An 18827-nucleotide genomic window follows, 5' to 3' on the forward strand; every position below is an offset into this window, starting at 1 on the left:
TTCCAAAGGGACATGTAAAAGTGGTCTTCTCCTGATCTTCATGAGCTATATGAATTTGAAAGTATCATGTATAACCATCTAAAAAACAATAATGAGATTTACTTGACAGGCGATCAAGCATTTGATCAATAAATGGCAAGGGGTAATGATCCTTGCGAGTGGCTTGGTTGAGACGCCTATAGTCAATGCAAACTCTCCATGAATTCTGCACTCTAGTTGTTAGGAGCTCTTCATGCTCATTTCTTACGGTTGTGACTCCAGACTTCTTGGGTACTACTTGTACTGGGCTGACCTATTCACTGTCTGAGATGGGGTAGATGATATCTGCTTCAAGTAGCCAGGTCACTTCTTTCTTGACAACTTCTAAGATGGTGGGATTCAATCTTTTTTAAGGTTGACGGACAGGCTTTGCTCCCTCTTCTAAGAATATTCTATGCTCACAAATTTGGGAGCTGATGCCTACTATATCCGTCAAGCTCCATCCGATTGCTTTCTTATGTTTTCTTAGCACACTGAGTAGTTGCTCTTCTTGTTGAGAGGTAAGTTCCTTTGCAATGATAACTGAAAACTTCTGCTTGTCCTTAAGGTAAGCATACTTGAGGTGTGGAAGGAGGGGCTTTAATTCTAATTTCTGCTCATAGCTAGGCTCTGAATCACTCGGGGCTAGTGATAATGGTAAAGGGTCTTCATTGTTTTCAGAAAGTGTCCCCACACATGGACCTTGCTCCATGTGCTTCTCTTCCATTTCTTCTTGGTGAACTTCAGCTACAGTTTCATCAATAATGTCGCACTGGAAGATAGAATGATCTTCTGGAGGATGCTTCATAGCTTCATTTAAACTGAAACTCACTGTTCAGCCATCTATCTCAAAGGAGTAAGTTCTTGAGAATGCATCCAGCTTGAACTTTGAAGTCTTCAGAAATGGTCTTCCAAGTAGGATTGATGATGGTCTTCCTGAGTCATTAGGGGGGCATTTCCAGGATGTAGAAATCAATGGGAAATGTGAGCCCCTTAATGCTCATTAATACATCTTCAGCAATTCCAACTACTGTAATAATGCTTTTATCTGCTAACACAAAACGAGCTGCCGACCTTTTTAAGGGAGGGATTCTCAAAGTATCATATATAGACAAAGGCATTATACTAACACATGCTCCTAAATCACACATACAGTCAAAAAATATCACACCTTCGATGGTACAGTTAACCATACATGGACCTGGATCACTACATTTTTCAGGTATACCTCCCATTAAAGCAGATATAGAACTACCTAAAGGAATAGTTTCTAATTCATTAATTTTATCTTTATGTATGCACTAATCTTTTAGAAACTTCGCATATTTAGGTACCTGCTGAATAACATCAAAAAGGGGAACAGTTACCTCGACCTTTTTGAATATTTCTACCATTTTGGGATCAAGTTCCATCTGCTTTCTGGGTTTCCTTGCAAGTTTTGGAAAGGGAATAGGATGGGCGCGATTTGCAGCTTCTGTATCCCTTGGTGCTTCATCACTACAAGAAAAATACCCATTCAGGTACACTTGAAAAGTGTAGCCAAAAGTGAAAAAAATGATGCCTTAGACTACGGCTACGCTTTTTTGGGCTACGGCTACGCTTTTTGGGGTGATTCCTATTCGGTCGTTGCCTATTCTCAAAGGCTACACTTTTCTGCACCAAGGGCTACGCTTTTGGCGTTTGGGAATAGGCTATGCTTTTCAAGTGATGCTGTCCATGACCAAAGGCTACGCTTTTCAGCTTTCGTTCTTCCAGAATAGGCTACGCTTTTCAACGCTACTGCATCACTTGTAAAGCGTAGCCACATTGTATACCATAGCTACTTTTTATAAGCGTAGCCTTAGGTCCCTCTTTTTTTTTTTGTATACTATAGCTACTGTATATAAGTGTAGCCTTAGGTCTCGTTTTTTTTTTCTGTATACTATAGCTACTGTATATAAGTGTAGCCTTAGGTCTCGTTTTTTTTTTGTATACTATAGCTACTGTACATATAAGTGTAGCCTTAGGTCTTTTTTTTTTGTATATATATATATATATTATCTAATAATTATTAATACAACATAATAGTTAATATGATTACATGTATAAATGAATTGAATATTACAAAATAAAAATAAATACATAATTATACTAAATAATTTCTTTATATAATAAAAATTGTCTCTAACCAAAATATATTTATAACATTGATCCAAAAGTACTAGAATGAAGTTAACTGTAAAAATTCATACAACTCAAACTAAAGTAAGCATAGCCATATCAAAACCATAATATCACTTAGCCAATAAAAGTATCTTCTAATAAAAATCATTAGTCAACCATACATGTAAAGATTCTAAATAGCACTCTATCTTAGCCAATAAATCACAATAATAGTCAGCCTAATCTTCATTGCTTAATCTTCATTGTTACCCTGCATAATTATATAGAAAAGTAGTTAAAAAAAATTCATAGTGACATTCGTAATTATAAAAATTAAATGGAACACGTAGTCATAGTAAACCAAGAAAGCATATACTAAAAAAAATAACATGGTCACGGCAGAAGAGGTGAATTCAAGGAATTATGTATTATCTTGTTTCATTCAAACCATAAAAATCTACAGGTGTTTCTTTCTTCCATTTCCTTTAACACAATCCTGATATGTCCCTATAGCATTTTTCATGCACTAATTAACCAGACTTTCACACTTAAATTAGATATAGGGACAAATTCATATGTACCAAGTGCACAAAATCAAAAATACAACCACCAGAATTACACAAACAAATTTCAGCCATAGCAATACAACTTCAGTGTTAATAAAGCCAACAAACATTTTCAGCCATAGCAATTAATGTAAATGCAAGTAAAAAACTATAGAACAAGAAATAGATAAGGACATACCACATCTAAGTTCGGAAAATGTGTTGATCCATGGCCGCTATTCGCATCAATAGGAGACTGTTGGGCGTCTTGTAATAAAGCTTCTAGTTCTTCTGGCCTCATTCCAGGTTTCGATTGCTGCAGTAATAACTTGATCATATTTCGCAACTCATGAATCTCTTCATCTTGTTTTTGCTGTTTGGCCTCTTGTTTTTGCTGTTGGGCCTCCATGTGTCCAAGTTTATCCTTTAGACTGGACACTTCCTCTTTGTGCTGATTCTTGATTTCATTAATTTCAGTATGTTTTTTTAAATCAGTCTTTGTCACAGATCTTCCATACAACCTTACCCGACCTGGTTGTTCTTTCCCGAATAAGGCCTCAAATGCTTCCTCTTCTGTTTCATCAGCAGCTTGGCGGTGTTGGAAGTCTTCCTGCATAGAAGAAACATTTAAAATTGAGTTAGTTACCATATCCTAAATTTGAAATGTAATTATGAATGATTCAATAAACTCTTACAACAGCAGTTTGTGTTTCCTCATCCACTTCTTTCCTCTTCCGACTTCTTCGGGTAGCAATGAACATCTCAAACCTTTTTGTTTCCTCCTTTGTTTCCTTTGTTGCTCGCTGCAAAATAAGATCATACTTCGATTTCTTCCTTCAATTTATGCAAATATAAATTCTAATAAATATAAATCTGCTATTTACCATAGCTACTCGTACTCTTCCGAAATTGATTGGCCCCATGCGATGTGGAAACTTCACATTTTCCTTGTGTTGCTTGTTTCTTTGACTTATTGACTGGAAGTGAATAAAAAGTTAGCATACAGTTACTAAAATGTGCAGCATAATGAGTTAGGAAAATATACTAGCAAGGCTGCATTATTAAGCTAAAGCACTGAACAATACCCAAAAGCAAGCATAAAAGATCTATTTATAATACATTGGAGCACCTGTTCAATTTTTTCACAACTGTAAAAATTCACACTTCACATTATCAAGTAAATTCCAGGGACATATCATCTCGTGTAAAATATGCTTACCCAGACCCCTCATCATTCAATCAATTAATTCCAGTGACCTATGTCGAGTTCAATTTCCCACATAGTAGCATTCTCATTGAACAAGTAAGTATTACCCGGGTATCCCCTAAACCCTGTGAAATTAAAAAAATGAGTGGAGAACTTATAACATATGAATGGAACAAAACTACATAGCTATGAGATCTACAAAGAATAATTATACACATAACACAAGAAACAAAGTATACATGCATATAAGTCAATCCACTAAAAGCAAAATTCAGATGTGGTTTTCATGAGAAAATCTATTACTCAAATTAAATAAAAAAATAATTTGGCAGAAAGTGTTATATCACATTGAAAAATAGAACTTGATAAATGACTATACAAAGGTTTTCAACCACAACTATTTACAGAAGCAACCAAAACCTATGGATAATTCAATTTTTCCAAGTAGTCCACACCACAATTAGTGTTATATCAGTTGCATCCTATACAGAACTGTATCAAATTTATAACTGTTTCCAGATTGAAGGCTTAAAGAATCAGGGTTGAGTTCACAAACTCTTAACTCACTAGAAAGTTCATGAGTATCCAAATTTAGGTCCCCAACTCAAGAAACAGAACAGAACCCCACTTCCAAATCAGAAGCATTAGATGCAGAAAAATTACAAAAGTAAATTCAACGGAAAAAAAAGGAAAAAAGGAGCCATTCACCTTCTCCTCTTCTAAACCATAGATTCAGTATGGTCTAAAAAGCTATTCTGCAATAAGAGATTATGTGTAAGAACTAAAAAGCTAGCTACTCAGATCCTTCATCTGCCAAAATTATTGTATATATTTATATACCAAGAAAAAAAATCATGGGAATTTTGAAAGAAAGAGAAAGAAGCTGTGCATATAACTTTCAGATAAAAAATAATACCTTTGCAATGAGATAAAAAAGTAGCTGGCCAAGTAAAAAGGCATATAGACATCACATATTGCTGAAACACTTAATAAATTTTCTTTTAATAACAATAATTCACATCCAATCAGTAGAGCTGCTTCACATTAATAACTAAATACCATATTGCTCTTTCAATAGTCAAATAGTTTCACATGAAAATTCGATATATATAGTCTTTTACCTGGATTAGAGGATGACTCCAATAATAGATAAATTTTATGAAACCACTTTCTGGTACTTGTGGGGGTCGATTCTTCACCATATCTTCAATAGTATCATAGGGAACGAAGTGCTTTTGCTTAATCTTTCCTTTGAACCGCTTCCAAGCATCTCAAATCGCTTGCATTACCCACTTTTCTCCACTGTCTGGGAGGAGAAACTTGGTCTGCATGATTATAGGTAATTGTTATATGCTCTTGTGCTGAATAAAAAAACTGAAATCAATAATTACCAAGTGTCTTACATTAACATAGTCCTACATGAACTTCTTAGCTTTAGGAGGAACAGCATGCCAACTAGTGTACAAAAGACTAACGAATCTTTTATTTCTACCAATAGTGCCAACAAAACTAGTTAAATTAGAAACACTTTGGTCGGTTGGTCCTACGGGCTGTCCAAGATCAAAAGTGACTTCTTCCCGCTGTTCCATAGTCCTTGCATAAATCTCCTTGCAAGTTATTTTTCCACGGGTTTTCTTTTTCTTTGGCTCTCCTAGTTTCATTCATTGGTCAACATCAGATTATGCTTAATTAACTCGAGCTCAACAAGCATATAAAGCAAACAAGTACACAAATATAAAAATTATAAAAATTATAAATCTGACCTATGTAGTTGATACCATGAAGTGGACAAGTTTTAGCTATTCTAGAAATCGATCAAAGCACACAACTCTTAAGTTCATTCCACATCATGGACTTCACTAAATTACACATTGCAAAACTACATCAATTGCATCCATCAATACACACAAAACTTCAGTTGACTTAACCACTTCAACAAATTCACTAAACTATATTTACCAGCTATATTTACCAACAAATTCAATAAACTATATTTACCAGCTATATTTACCAACTATATTTACCAGCTATACTTAACCACTTCAATCATAGCACACAAACTTTGAATCAACTAACACTATATTTACCAGCTTCAAACAACTAGATCTACCAGTCCAGTTTTTCTATAACAATTTTAAAAAAAAATAAATATTTATCATCAATAGAAACAGAGCAAAACAGTACCTTCTTCATCATCAATGTCCTCCATCACATGTTGATAATAGTCTTTATCAAGTGCCATGCTTTCTTCCCCGTCCTCACTTAGTTCAGTGCTTGGTCCTTCAATTTCCACATCTATCCCATTTTCCTTTAAGAATTCATCAATTATTGTAGCCTTTACTCCTGGCGTCCTCTTACCCTTTTTTAATATTCCTTGCTCCAACATTGCACTTTCATTTTGTGGGGTAGTTTCAGGAGAAGGCAAAGTTGTGTCATCTTGCCCTGTTTTAGTCTCTTCATCTGTGAGTTGAATATTCTGCTGCTGCCCTATGTTGATTGTGAGTTGAGTAGAACTTGAACAACTCCGCTCTTAGCTTAGACTTGTTGACATGTTGACGAGAGGAACTTTTGCATGGTCTAGAAATTTGTGGATAAATCCTCGTTGCAAGTATAGTCTCTAAACCTTCAAAAGTCCTTTCATACAAACGTTTTGGTTATCACAAGTAATAAACCCCTTAAATAAATTGATAATCGAAGTATTCAAACCTCGGGTCGTCTTCTCAAGGAACTGCTGGGAAGTATATTCTTATTATTGGTTATGGAGATTGTAGATTTGGGGTTTCTAGAATGAGGAACGAATATGACAAATAATTTAAATAGCAATTAAAAATAAATAAATAACTGTAAAATAAACTTTTGGCAAGATATGAGAAATTAGAGGTCCTATCCTGGCAATCCTTATCAATGATGATAATAGTTGAATCTTAATTCCACTTCGTTAGCCTTTACTAATATAAAGGAAGGTCAAGAGATTAATTGGGTTGATCTTCGGATCCTATTTGTTTCCTAAGAAAAGATTGGGATTATTGAAGTTAAATTCAATTAACAAAGATAACAATTATCAATCATGTTTGAGTTTGATAACTCCAGAGTTACTGATTTCTTAACCAAAATCAAAAGGAGAAGTAAATCTACTGGAATAAAAATATCTTCAAAGTAAAAATAACAATAGCATAAATAAAAGAAATCAATATTAAACTGAAATACCTCAAATAACATTAATAAAAGAGTAATCCGTAACATGAAAGGATTCATAAAGTAACTTGCAAAAGTAAATAAAAGGAATATTGAACCTGATCAAAAGAGATAATCCTAAAAGCGAATAAAAATCCTAAGTCTAAATCCTAATCCTAAAGAGAGAGGAGAGAGCCTCCCTCAAAACTAATTCTAATACATGGGAAGTAAAAATTGGCGAGAGCTCTTTGAATGGATGCATTCCCACACTTTATAGCCTCTAATATGTGTGTTCTGGGCTGAAAACTGGGTCAAAAGCAGCCCAGAAATCGCCCCTGCAATTTTTGTTACGTCCAGGTCGCGGGCAAGTGACGCGGAGGCGTCGTTCATGCGGCCGCACGGGTTGAGGTTCGCAGATGCGATGCGGATGCGTCATTCACGCATTTGCGTCGCCTAACTTCGGCGCAGCTATAGCAAATTATATATCAAATCGAAGCCCCGGACGTTAGCTTTCCAACACAACTAGAACCGCGTCGTTTGGACCTCTGTAACTAACGTTATATCCGTTTGAGTGCAAAGAGGTCAGGCTGGACAGCTTAGCAGTTTCTCCAACTTCTTGTATTCCTTCCACTTTTGCATGCTTCCTTTCCATCCTCTGAGCCATTCCTGCCCTGTAATCTCCGAAAATACTTAGCACACATATCAAGGCATCTAATGGTAATAAGAGAGGATTAATAATAAGCAAATATAAGATCAAAGAAGCATGTTTTCAATCATATCACAAAACCAGGAAGGAAAATGTAAAACATGCAAATAGTATGAATAAGTGGGTAAAGAGTTGATAAAAACCACTCAATTGAGTCCAAGATAAACCATAAAATAGTAGTTTATCAACCTCCCCACACTTAAACAATAGCATGTCCTCATGCTAAGCTCAAGAGAAGCTATAAAGATGAAGAGGAATAGTAGGATGTATGAAATGCAATCCTATCTATATGAATGCAACTACATGAAAAATGTTTCTACCTACTTGGTTTAAAAGTAAACAAGTTCTCCAAGACAAATACAAACTAATTTCCACTAATTCAAATCGTACAATAAAATGCAAGTAAACTTGTAAGAAGACAGCTCATGAAAGCAGGAAACATAGAATCAAGCCTTGAACCCTCACTGGTAGTGTATATCACTCTAATCTCTCAAGTGTATAGGGTTATTCACTCTACTCTTCTCTAGTCATGCTTTCTAAACCTTGTTCTTCATCTAACCAATCAACAAATATTTAATGTACCAATGCAAACATCATGAGGTCTTTTCAAGGTTGTAATGGGGCTGAGGTAAAGGTAAGGATATATGTATAGCCAAGTGAGGTATAATATGAATCTTTAATTAACCTAAGCTCTCACCTAATATACATATACTCTATATACTTTTAAATTCATGCCTAGCTACCCATAATTCCCACTTTTGTATAATTCCCATACTCATGTACCAAATTTTCTTTAATTTTTATCACATGTGCATTGATCTTTTATTAAACTTAATATTGGGGTAATTTTGTCCCCTTATTTATTTACTTATATTATATATATTTTTTCTTTTTCTCTTTTTTTTTCCTCTCTCTCTCTCTCTCTCTTTAAAGCTGAAAAATAAACATAACTTATCAATGCACATAGATTTTTAATTTTTCTGGTCTCACATGAGTAGGTACCTAAATTCCCAATATTTTTTCAGAGTAAAAACTTAATACATTCCTTTATGAACCCATGTTCCCATAATTTCCCCCCACTTAATTGATACAATCTCTATCTTAAGCTAACCAAAGATTCAATTGGTATATTTAATTATTTTTCTGCTTAAGGCTAGTGATGTGGTTATAAAACAGAATAAATGGGGATAAAAAGGCTCAAGGTGGCTAACAAGGGTGATGCAAAAGGTAGGCTATTTGGGATAAGTGAGCTAATAACAAGTAATGACCTCAATCATATGCAAGCATGTAAATACACTAAATAATGGACATATAGAATGGAAAAAATCAAAGATTGCAATTATAGAGAAGAAAACACACAAGAATAAAAATTTATGGTTAAATAATGTAACCATGTAAATAAGCTCAAAATCTCACAGGTTGTGTGTTTTTTGGCTTAAAAACCATGTTCCAAATACAACTTCAAACAAGTTTTAACATAAAAATTTTTCAATTAGTGAAATACTATAAAAATTTCTTGGAAAAGAAAATATTACTTCAACCAAGTAGTAACTGAATGCATAAAATCAAATAAATATGCAAACAAACATGCAAATGCAACAACTAACAAGGAAAATAAAATATTGGTGTTGATAAGAAAATACTAACCCATGGAGATCGGTATCGACCTCCCCACACTTAAAGATTGTACCGTCCTCGGTGCATGCTGAGATGTGCAGGTGGACGGGTTGTTCCAACTGATGCTTTCCTTCAAGGATTGTGCAGATGGACTTGTTTGTCTCCCCTTTTAGAAGTTTTTCCTTTCCCTTCTTTGGTGGCCATCCTGAAGAAAAGAAAAAGAAGAAAAGTAACCAAAAATTAAAGATAGAAAATAAATAAAATATAGGTGTTAATGCCAGATAATAATGGTCTCAATTACATGGAAGCTTCAACATGTACGTGAGAAAAACAATAGAAGCACATGGCATACCAATGGTGCAAAATTTGCAACAATGGGGAAGAGAGTAAGGAAGGAGAGATAATATAAATTCATGTCAATGCAAAAGTAATACAGATATAAAAAATTGGCATTGATTTAAATAATATTACTCAATCAAAATTAAACAAGTCACTAAGCACCAAGAAAATACCAGAAAAGATGTAACAGTGGAATAGGAACATTTGAACACCAATGGTAAAATAATAAAAATATGCAATGAATGAAAGTATGCAAATAAATTAAATAAAATAGAATGGAAGAGAAAAAAATAAGAAAGGAAGAAGAAAGAAATAAGAAAAGAGAAAAAATAAGGATTTGGAAAAGAAAGATATAAGATATTTTGAATGAGTTGCGCGGCGCGAGCGACGCGGCCGCGTGGGCACGCGGTCGCGCGAATTGCGCTTAAACTGATTGACGCGGTCGCGTCGGTCACGCGGTCACGTGACCTATTTTATGCGACTGGCACGAGGGCAGCCTCGCACTCGCACAACTCTTTGTTCAAAATCATTAATTGCCAAATTTTAAGTGATGCGATCGCGTGGGGCATGTGATCGCATGAGTGGGCTTTAGAAGGATATGACGCGGTCGCGTAGGTCACGTGACCGCATGGGAAGGATTATGCGTTCAGCACCAATCCAGCACCACTCTCGCACAACTTTCGGGTGTACACTACTTTGACGTCGAAATCCTGGTCACGCGGCTGCGTGGGGCACGTGGTCACGTGGGAGGCCATTATTCACATATGACGCGGTCGCGTCAGCGATGCGGTCGCGTGGGACGATTTGTGCCATTGGCACGCCTCCAGCGCTGCTCCTGCGTAACTTTCTGTTCATTATTCTCTCCCAATACCTGCGTTTTTTTTATGTAGAATGCAAAATGCAGTATGCAGAATACAATGCTTAATGTGAATGCTATGCATGATTCCAGGTTCAATAAAATAAAAATAAAATTCAAAAACAAACAAAACTAAATAAAATTAAAATTGCAAAAGGAATGATCATACCATGATGGGTTGTCTCCCACCTAGCACTTTTACTTAAAGTGCTTAAGTTGGACATTAGATGAGCTTCCTGTTATGGTGGCTTGTGTTTAAATTCATCCAGAAATCTCCACCAATGTTTGGAATGCCAACAGCCTCCGGGGTTCTAAACTAGGCATGTGAAGCTTCTGAGCAGCTTCAAACAGATTTTCAGGCTCCCGGGGTGATGAATATGAGAATATTTTCCAGGATCCCAAACTTTGGTTCTAAATCCGCCTTCGTTTTGATCTATACATTTCCATCCGGGCGGTTTGGAAATTAGATTCTCACCAAGATGACCAAACATTTTCCGAGATCCATTCGATTGAACGTGATACCAATCCGTGCGCTTCGAGTTGAAGCGTGGAACCTTATTGAACCTTGTGCACCAGCTCTGAGTGCGAGCCATTTCCCTCTTACTCTTAAAGCCGCAGAGAGCTCTAAGCTGGCCATCTGTTTCAAGCAAACCATATTCAAGTGGAAAAGTAAAGATTAAAGCTAAGGATTGTACCCACTTGAAGCTTGTATTAGGTGGTAATGGCCTTGGGATAGGTGTTTTCGGTGGTTCTGTAAGTTCTACTCCCTTGTGCTCTTCTATGAATTCCTCCACTTCTTTGCAAGAATCTTCAAATGCATCTGTGTCCTGATCAAAGTCTTCTATGTCTTCCTCATCACTTGAGTCATAGACTGGAGGTTGAGAGAAGTCTACCTCCGCATCATCTTCGTATTCACTTGGGGAAGATTCTTCGATCTCAGAGAATTCACTTGCGGATGCAAGTTCATTACTAAGAGAGCTAGACTTGTGACTGTCATCATCAAGAGAATTTGCTTCTTGGATTATTCCGTCTGATTCTTCAGAAACGACTTGCCTTGGGGATTGTGCACTATTCTCCTTAGCATCAACTGTAACGTCCTTGATGGAGTTCTCCTCAGCTTTGGATTTCCATGGAGGTTCAGCATCTCCTAGATCTTCAACCAACTCTTCTTCTTGCATAATGACAGCTTCTTCTACTTGTTCTAGTACAAATTCATTCTCTGTCTTGTCCACTGGAGTTTCTAGTATTTCCTTTATGCTACGCTCTTTGTTAGATTGTCCACATGGGGCTGTGGTTGGTCCTTGAATGTTCGAACATCTAGAAGCTAATTGAATTACTGCTTGCTCCAGTTATCGAATGGTTGTTTGAAGTTTATTTACTGTTTCCTTGAGGCGAACCTCTGATTCTCTGGGTGATGGATTTAGACATGAAACATGGGGAAGTGGTGGTGCTTGGGAGTGAGTGGATTGGAACTGGGGTAGGAAAGGATCATACGGTGGCGAATGGTGAAGAGAAGCTTGTGAGTATGGTGGTTCGAGGTTATGTTGAGAGGTTAGTCTATAGGCACGGGGTGGGGCTTGTTGGTAGTCACAAGGTTGTCCATCATATCTTTCAGCTGGGTATGCATTGTAGAATGGTCGTTGTCCGTGATATCTTGGAGGGTGTTGTTGCCTAAAGGGTTGATTAGATCCTCTTGGCTCCATCCATCCTTGATTGGTCCGGCCTTGATGCATATTCCTGCTGTAACTTCTATTTCCTTCAACAAAGTTAGAATCAAACTCAAAGCGAGAGGGGTGAGAGTTCATAGTAGCAAATAAAATTAAAAAGGAAAAACAGAAATAAATAAACAAGTAAAAGAAAAATATTTACTATAACCAATAATAAGGCACACGTTAGCGGTTCCCCGGCAACGACGCCATTTTGATGAGAGGAACTTTTGCGTGGTCTAGAAATTTGCGGATAAATCCTCGTTGCAAGTATAGTCTCTAAACCTTCAAAAGTCCTTTCATACAAACGTTTTGGTTGTCACAAGTAACAAACACCTTAAATAAATTGATAACCGAAGTATTCAAACCTCGGGTCGTCTTCTCAAGGAACTGCAGGGAAGTATGTTCTTATTATTGGTTATGGAGATTGTAGATTTTGGGTTTCAAGAATGACGAATGAATATGACAAATAATTTAAATGGCAATTAAAAATAAATAAATAACTGTAAAATAAACTTTTGGCAAGGTATGAGAAATTAGAGGTCCTATCCTGGCTATCCTTATCAATGATGATAATAATTGAATCTTAATTCTACTTCGTTAGCTTTTACTAATATAAAGGAAGGTCAAGAGATTAATTGGGTTGATCTTCGGATCCTGTTTGTTTCCTAAGAAAAGATTGGGATTATTGAAGTTCAATTCAATTAACAAAGATAACAATTATCAATCATGTTTGAGTTTGATAACTCCAGAGTTACTAATTTCTTAACCAAAATCAAAAGGAGAAGTAAATCTACTAGAATAAAAATGTCTTCAGAGTAAAAACAACAATAGCATAAATAAAAGAAATCAATATTAAACTGAAATACCTCAAATAACATTGATAAAAGAGTAATCCGTAACATGAAAGGATTCATAAAGTAACTTGAAAAAGTAAATAAAAGGAATATTGAACCTGATCAAAAGAGATAATCCTGAAAGCGAATAAAAATCCTAAGTCTAAATCCTAATCCTAAAGAGAGAGGAGAGAGCCTCCCTCAAAACTAATTCTAATTCGTGGGAAGTAAAAATTGGTGAGAGCTCTTTGAATGGACGCATTCCCACACCTTATAGCCTCTAATCTGTGTGTTCTAGGCTGAAAATTGGGTCAAAAGCAGCCCAGAAATCGCCCCCTGTGATTTCTGTTACCTCCAGGTCGTGGGCAAGTGACGCGGAGGCGTCGTCCATGCGGCCGCGCGGGTTGAGGTTCACAGACGCGTCATTCACGCATTCACGTCGCCTAACTTTGGGGCAGCTATGGAAAATTATATATCAAATCGAAGCCCCGGATGTTATCTTTCCAACACAACTAGAACCGTGTCGTTTGGACCTCTGTAGCTAAAGTTATAGCCGTTTGAGTTCGAAGAGGTCAGGCTGGACAGCTTAGCAGTTTCTCCAACTTCTTGTATTCCTTCCACTTTTGCATGCTTCCTTTCCATCCTCTGAGCCATTCCTGCACTGTAATCTCTGAAAACACTTAACACATATATCAAGGCATCTAATGGTAATAAGAGAGGATTAATAATAAGCAAATATAAGATCAAAGAAGCATGTTTTCAATCATAGCACAAAACCAGGAAGGAAAATGTAAAACATGCAAATAGTATGAATAAGTGGGTAAAGAGTTGATAAAAACCACTCAATTGAGTACAAGATAAACCATAAAATAGTGGTTTATCACACATCCTTGTTCATTTTACGAATTTCTTCGTGGTTCCTTGTAAGTTCATCTACCTCTACGTTTGTAGGCTTAGACTTCTTCAAGCCTTGTGTTGATTTTCCACCCTGCACTCCATTCTTGACTTTCTCAACAGTAGGCATAGTCAATAGCTCTTTTATCTTTTTATTTTCTAGCTGTTGCGGTGGAATGTTTGGCTGTACTTCCAAGGTGGTAGGCGTGGAGTTAGTCCTTTTGCTAATAGAGTCGAATGTGCTTTGCAGATGACTAAAATCCAGCTTCTTTGACGTGGATTTCTTCTGTCCTTTGGTTGCACGCATCTCCAATTGACTTTCTGGTTCATCCACCCTTCGCTCAGATTTCTCCTTGTCATTAGCAGCTGTAGCTTCCATTTCATATTTCTTGCGTTCAGTTACAATCCTTTGTCTCTTAACCTCGAATTGTCTAAGCAAATTCTTACTTGATGTAGCTTTAAGATCAATAAATTCCTTATTCCTACACAAATAAATTAGTTAAGTAGAGTCAATATACCCATCAAAATCAATATAAGAAAAATGTAAGAGACTGACAAATTAACAAAAAAATAAGCATTACTTACAAATAAAAATGTGAAGAAGAAAACTTAAGTATACATATGTACATATTAAGCAATAAATTGCTTAGGATGACCAATCAGAATCAGAATCTCCAATGAAGTCTGCCTCATATTCTTGGGTAGAAGTCACTTGGGGAACCGTTTCAATAACCGTGGGTCGTAAATCAGTCCTCTCCAGAATAAGTTCACCATCATCAGCTGGTATGGCAGGGCTCGTTATACGCTCGTGTTGTTCACTATAGTGTGTTTGACGGGCCTTAGGCTCAGATTCGTCGCTTGTTTTAAATAATCTCTTGGGACAGTTTCCATAACATAATGTTTGTTATGTTCATATGGATCTTGCACATAAAAACATTGATGTGCTTGAGATGCTAGTATAAAAGGTTCATCCTGGAAGCATTTCTTATGGAAGTGAATAAATGTAAGACCATACTTATCTCTCCCAGCATCGTACCACTCACACCGAAATAAGACAACCTTAAAACGCCCAAAATAAGCTAACTCTACTATCTCAAATGACATGCCATAATAAGCTACATTATCTTGGATTGGAGTTTGATCTTTAGCACTTGCAAAGCTTGAAGTTAAAGCAGTTAATGTGACACCACTGTTTTGTGTTTTTCTCCTTGCCTCACATTCCACCGTGCGAAACCTGTATCCATTAATTACATATCCAGAAAATCTTCTTGCAACAGAGCTTGGACCTCGAGATAATTCTTTTAGCCAGAAAGGCACATTTGGATCCCTCGCACGAGTTTCAAACCACTGCGCGAACGTTTTGTTGTGAACTTTTGCTTTTCTCCATTTCGTTCCCCGCTGATTGTTAACCTCTTCCTCATGCTCTCTATAATTAATAATATTTAGGTTTAATCTAAAAAATATGGGTGAACTTGATCGGAGTAAAAAAAAGTTTAATTAAGTTACCTAACATAATCTGCCACTTCTTCACAATTGTTTAATACATACACATGGGCTTGAGCAATTGATTTGTCATCTAGATTAATTGGTTCTCCATTTTCCACACCTAACGAATGACCTTTTTTAGAAAATAACTTTGATGGCACAACTTCGTCTTCGTTAGGATCATCATCATTCCGAGGCCGCTTATTAAGTCTTGTTTGCACACCTCCATGCAAGTATCTTGAGCAGAAAGTTAAGCACTCCTCGGCCAGATATGCCTCAGCAATAGAACCTTCGGGCCGACTTCTGTTGCGAACATATGACTTTAATGTACACATGTACCTTTCCGGAGGATACATCCAACGAAAGTGCACCGGACCTCCCAATCTCACCTCATTTGCTAAATGAATGGGAAGATGAACCATTATGTCAAAAAAACTAGGGAAAAGATCCTCTCAAGCTGGCATAATATTTCCACAATCTCTAACTCCAGTAAATCTATCTCTTCCAGTGTGATGAACTTTTTGCACAAGCGACGAAAAAAGGAACTTAGTCGAATCAACGGAATGGCCACATGATCAGAAAGGATGCTTTTAATCGGTATTGGTAGTAAATAGTGAAGCATAAAGTGAGCATCGTGGGTCTTATACCCAGAAACTTTTCTTTCTCCTAGATGTACATAGTGTGATATATTCGAAGCACTGCCATCGGGTAGCTTTGTTGTCTTCAAAACACCACAAAAAATTGACTTCTCTGCAGCAGTCATAGAAAAGCATGCCTTTGCCAACATTGTTCTTTTGCCATTATTCACCTCCTTTGGTTGAAGATTTTTCCAGATACCCAAATCTTTTAAGTTATATCGAGCATTCAAATGGTCCTTTGTCTTGACTGGGATATCCAAGAGAGTTCCAATTACATTGTCAAGTATATTCTTCTCTATGTGCATGACATCTAAGTTGTGACACAGTGGGTTCTTGTGCCAGTAAGGCAATTCAAAGAAAATTGATCTTTTTTTCCAATTCCATGGGAAACTATTTGATGTACTTTGCTTCTTTCCAAAGACATTCTCAGCATTTTGTAGCATCTCAAAAATTTCGGGTCCTTCTATAACAGGTGGAGGGGGTCTTAAGTCCTGCTTCCCATTAAAAGACCTTGTATTGGTTCTCCATGGATGATCCATGGGTAAAAAGACACGATGGTCCATATAAACTGTCTTCCAACTGTGTTTTAGTTGTAAGCTACTGGTATTTTTGTTGCAACAAAGGCAAGCCAACTTTCCCTTTGTACTCCACCCAGACAACATAGCATAAGCAGAAAAATCGTTGATTGTCCACAAAAGAGCTGCCCGCATTTGAAAGGTCTCATTTTTTGACGCATCATAGGTTTCGACCCCTTTTTCCCACAACAACTTCAAGTCTTCTATCAATGGTTGTAGATACACATCAATGTCTTTACCAGGTGATTGTGGCCCAGGAATAAGCAAAGAAAGCATACAATATTCGGGTTTCATGCACATCCACGAAGGCAAGTTGTATACCATCAGCATCACGGGCCACGTGCTCCATGAAATGTTCATGCTACGAAATGGGTTGAACCCATCACTTGACAAGCCTAGTCTAATATTGCGAGATTCTTTTGCAAATTCTTCATCCATTTCATCAAGATTCTTCCATGCCAAGCCATCAGCAGGATGCTTTAACGTCCCATCTTTTACGCGCTCCTCATAATGCCACCTCAGACTAGCTGCCGTCTTTGAGCACATAAATAATCTCTGAAGTCTTGAAATTATAAGAAAGTATCTCAGAGTCTTTGCAGGAATAGGACGACCTTTCTTGTCAGGTTGGTTCTCGCTATTATCACTAGAATTTTTAGTATATCGAGAAGTTCCACACACACGACATTGTTTTTTATCCTTTAGTTCTTTTCTATACAGGAGGCAATCATTAGGACAAGCATCAATTTTTTTATAATCCAGACCTAAATCTCTTATCATAGACTTTGTCTTATGGAAAGATGAAGGTATGTTAATGTCAGGCATTGCCTCTTTCAATAGCTTAAGAAGTGAAGTAAAGGAGGTATTGCTCCAACCGTGCAAACACTTTAACAAGTACAGACGGATGGTAAAAGATAATGTAGAAAATTTCTTGCAACCCGGGTATAACTCTTGACTTGCCCCATCTATTAAATTGTAAAATTTTTTAGCCTCTTCATTTTGACCTATAGTAACACCCTTAGCATGAGATACATCTCCAAATGCATCATTAAGCAGTCCTTCGATGTCATCATGTGCACCTTCTTCATCATCCGTGTCATCGTCAACCGCCATCCGGATTGCCCATTCGCCATGATTAATCCATGTTCTATATCCCTTAACAAATCCGTCGGCTACTAAATGGTCGAATACCACATCTCTTCTATACCAATTAATGTTACAACACCTCTTACAAGGACATTGAATTTGTCGTCCGTCCGGTTCTCCCTCAGAGTATGCAAAGTCTAAAAAACTAATAACACCATTGATATACTCTTCGCTATACCTCGGTAGATCCATCCAATCCTTTGGCATATCACAAAACCTAATCGATAATTATTAAATTTTTTAGGCGGAAAATTTATAAGGGGTCGCAAAGTGAAGATTAGAAGAATAGAGGAGGCAGGGTGTTATTCGCTACAAAGGGAATGGGCAATGAAAAGGACATTCAAAGCCTTGTAATTAGGTTGGGAAATAGTTCCTAGTCTTACAAGTAATTCTCTAGAAACCCATTGAGGTAAAACAAATAAAGAGAAACATAGAATTTATAGCACACATATAATAAGTTAAATTGCAACTTCAAAACTAACAAATCAAAAGAATTAAAGTATGCATTATACCTTGCCATGACACGATCAACGTTTTGACAAAATCTTCTTGGAAGACCTTAACCAAAAACTTTTGCCTTCAACCTTAACCACGAATAACTGTAACAATTACAGACAAAAAAAATTGTAATTGCCATATCCAACAATTTAACCACGAAATTAGCACAATCATCATTTAGCAAGAATTAAGTTGATATAATCAAACAGATTTGGGACCCAGCAGCAGCAGCAGCAATTAAATCATTCAACAGATAACGGCAAAACAACAAAATTTTAAGTGTATAAATATGGCTATTAATTAAAATTTCATTTAAAGAGAGGAAGTGTCAAGTCAAAGAGTGATCCAGCTGACCCAAGAAAGGAAATGAGCTCAGATTCAATGTAAGGTCCATGCTGATGCACGTGTGGATAAAGATCGCACGAGGCAAAACCTGCATAGCAGTTAT

At 36.7% G+C, this 18827-nt stretch overlaps 2 protein-coding genes across 2 annotated transcripts; both read right to left on the bottom strand.

The window, feature by feature from the left end:
* Window positions 1-2413: 2413 nt before the first annotated feature.
* On the bottom strand, window positions 2414-3628 carry LOC107622139 (uncharacterized). The gene is made up of 4 exons (XM_088491457.1): window positions 3590-3628; window positions 3401-3508; window positions 2905-3315; window positions 2414-2431 (listed from the first exon to the last, which is right to left on the bottom strand). The coding sequence occupies exons 1-4, from the start codon at window positions 3626-3628 to the stop codon at window positions 2414-2416; spliced, it is 576 nt and encodes a 191-aa protein (XP_088347583.1).
* A 12318-nt stretch (window positions 3629-15946) lies between these two features.
* On the bottom strand, window positions 15947-18088 carry LOC107620592 (uncharacterized). Its single transcript, XM_016322726.3, has one exon. It carries the CDS (start codon window positions 18086-18088, stop codon window positions 15947-15949), a length of 2142 nt encoding a protein of 713 aa, XP_016178212.3.
* Window positions 18089-18827: the final 739 nt, after the last annotated feature.

The sequence above is a fragment of the Arachis ipaensis genome, chromosome B10, assembly GCF_059453495.1.
Source record: "Arachis ipaensis isolate K30076 ecotype BB chromosome B10, ASM5945349v1, whole genome shotgun sequence".
NCBI classification, from domain to species: domain Eukaryota; kingdom Viridiplantae; phylum Streptophyta; class Magnoliopsida; order Fabales; family Fabaceae; genus Arachis; species Arachis ipaensis.

Excerpts from the sequence above, each read along its gene's own strand:
- LOC107622139 (XM_088491457.1), bottom strand. The coding sequence starts at position 3,628 with ATGGGGCCAATCAATTTCGGAAGAGTACGAGTAGCTATG. Across the intron at positions 3,509-3,589 it reads GAAGAGTACGAGTAGCTATG|CGAGCAACAAAGGAAACAAA; the intron begins GTAAATAGCAGA and ends CTTATTTTGCAG. Across the intron at positions 3,316-3,400 it reads AGGAAACACAAACTGCTGTT|GAAGACTTCCAACACCGCCA; the intron begins GTAAGAGTTTAT and ends TCTTCTATGCAG.
- LOC107620592 (XM_016322726.3), bottom strand. The coding sequence starts at position 18,088 with ATGCCAAAGGATTGGATGGATCTACCGAGGTATAGCGAAGAGTATATC.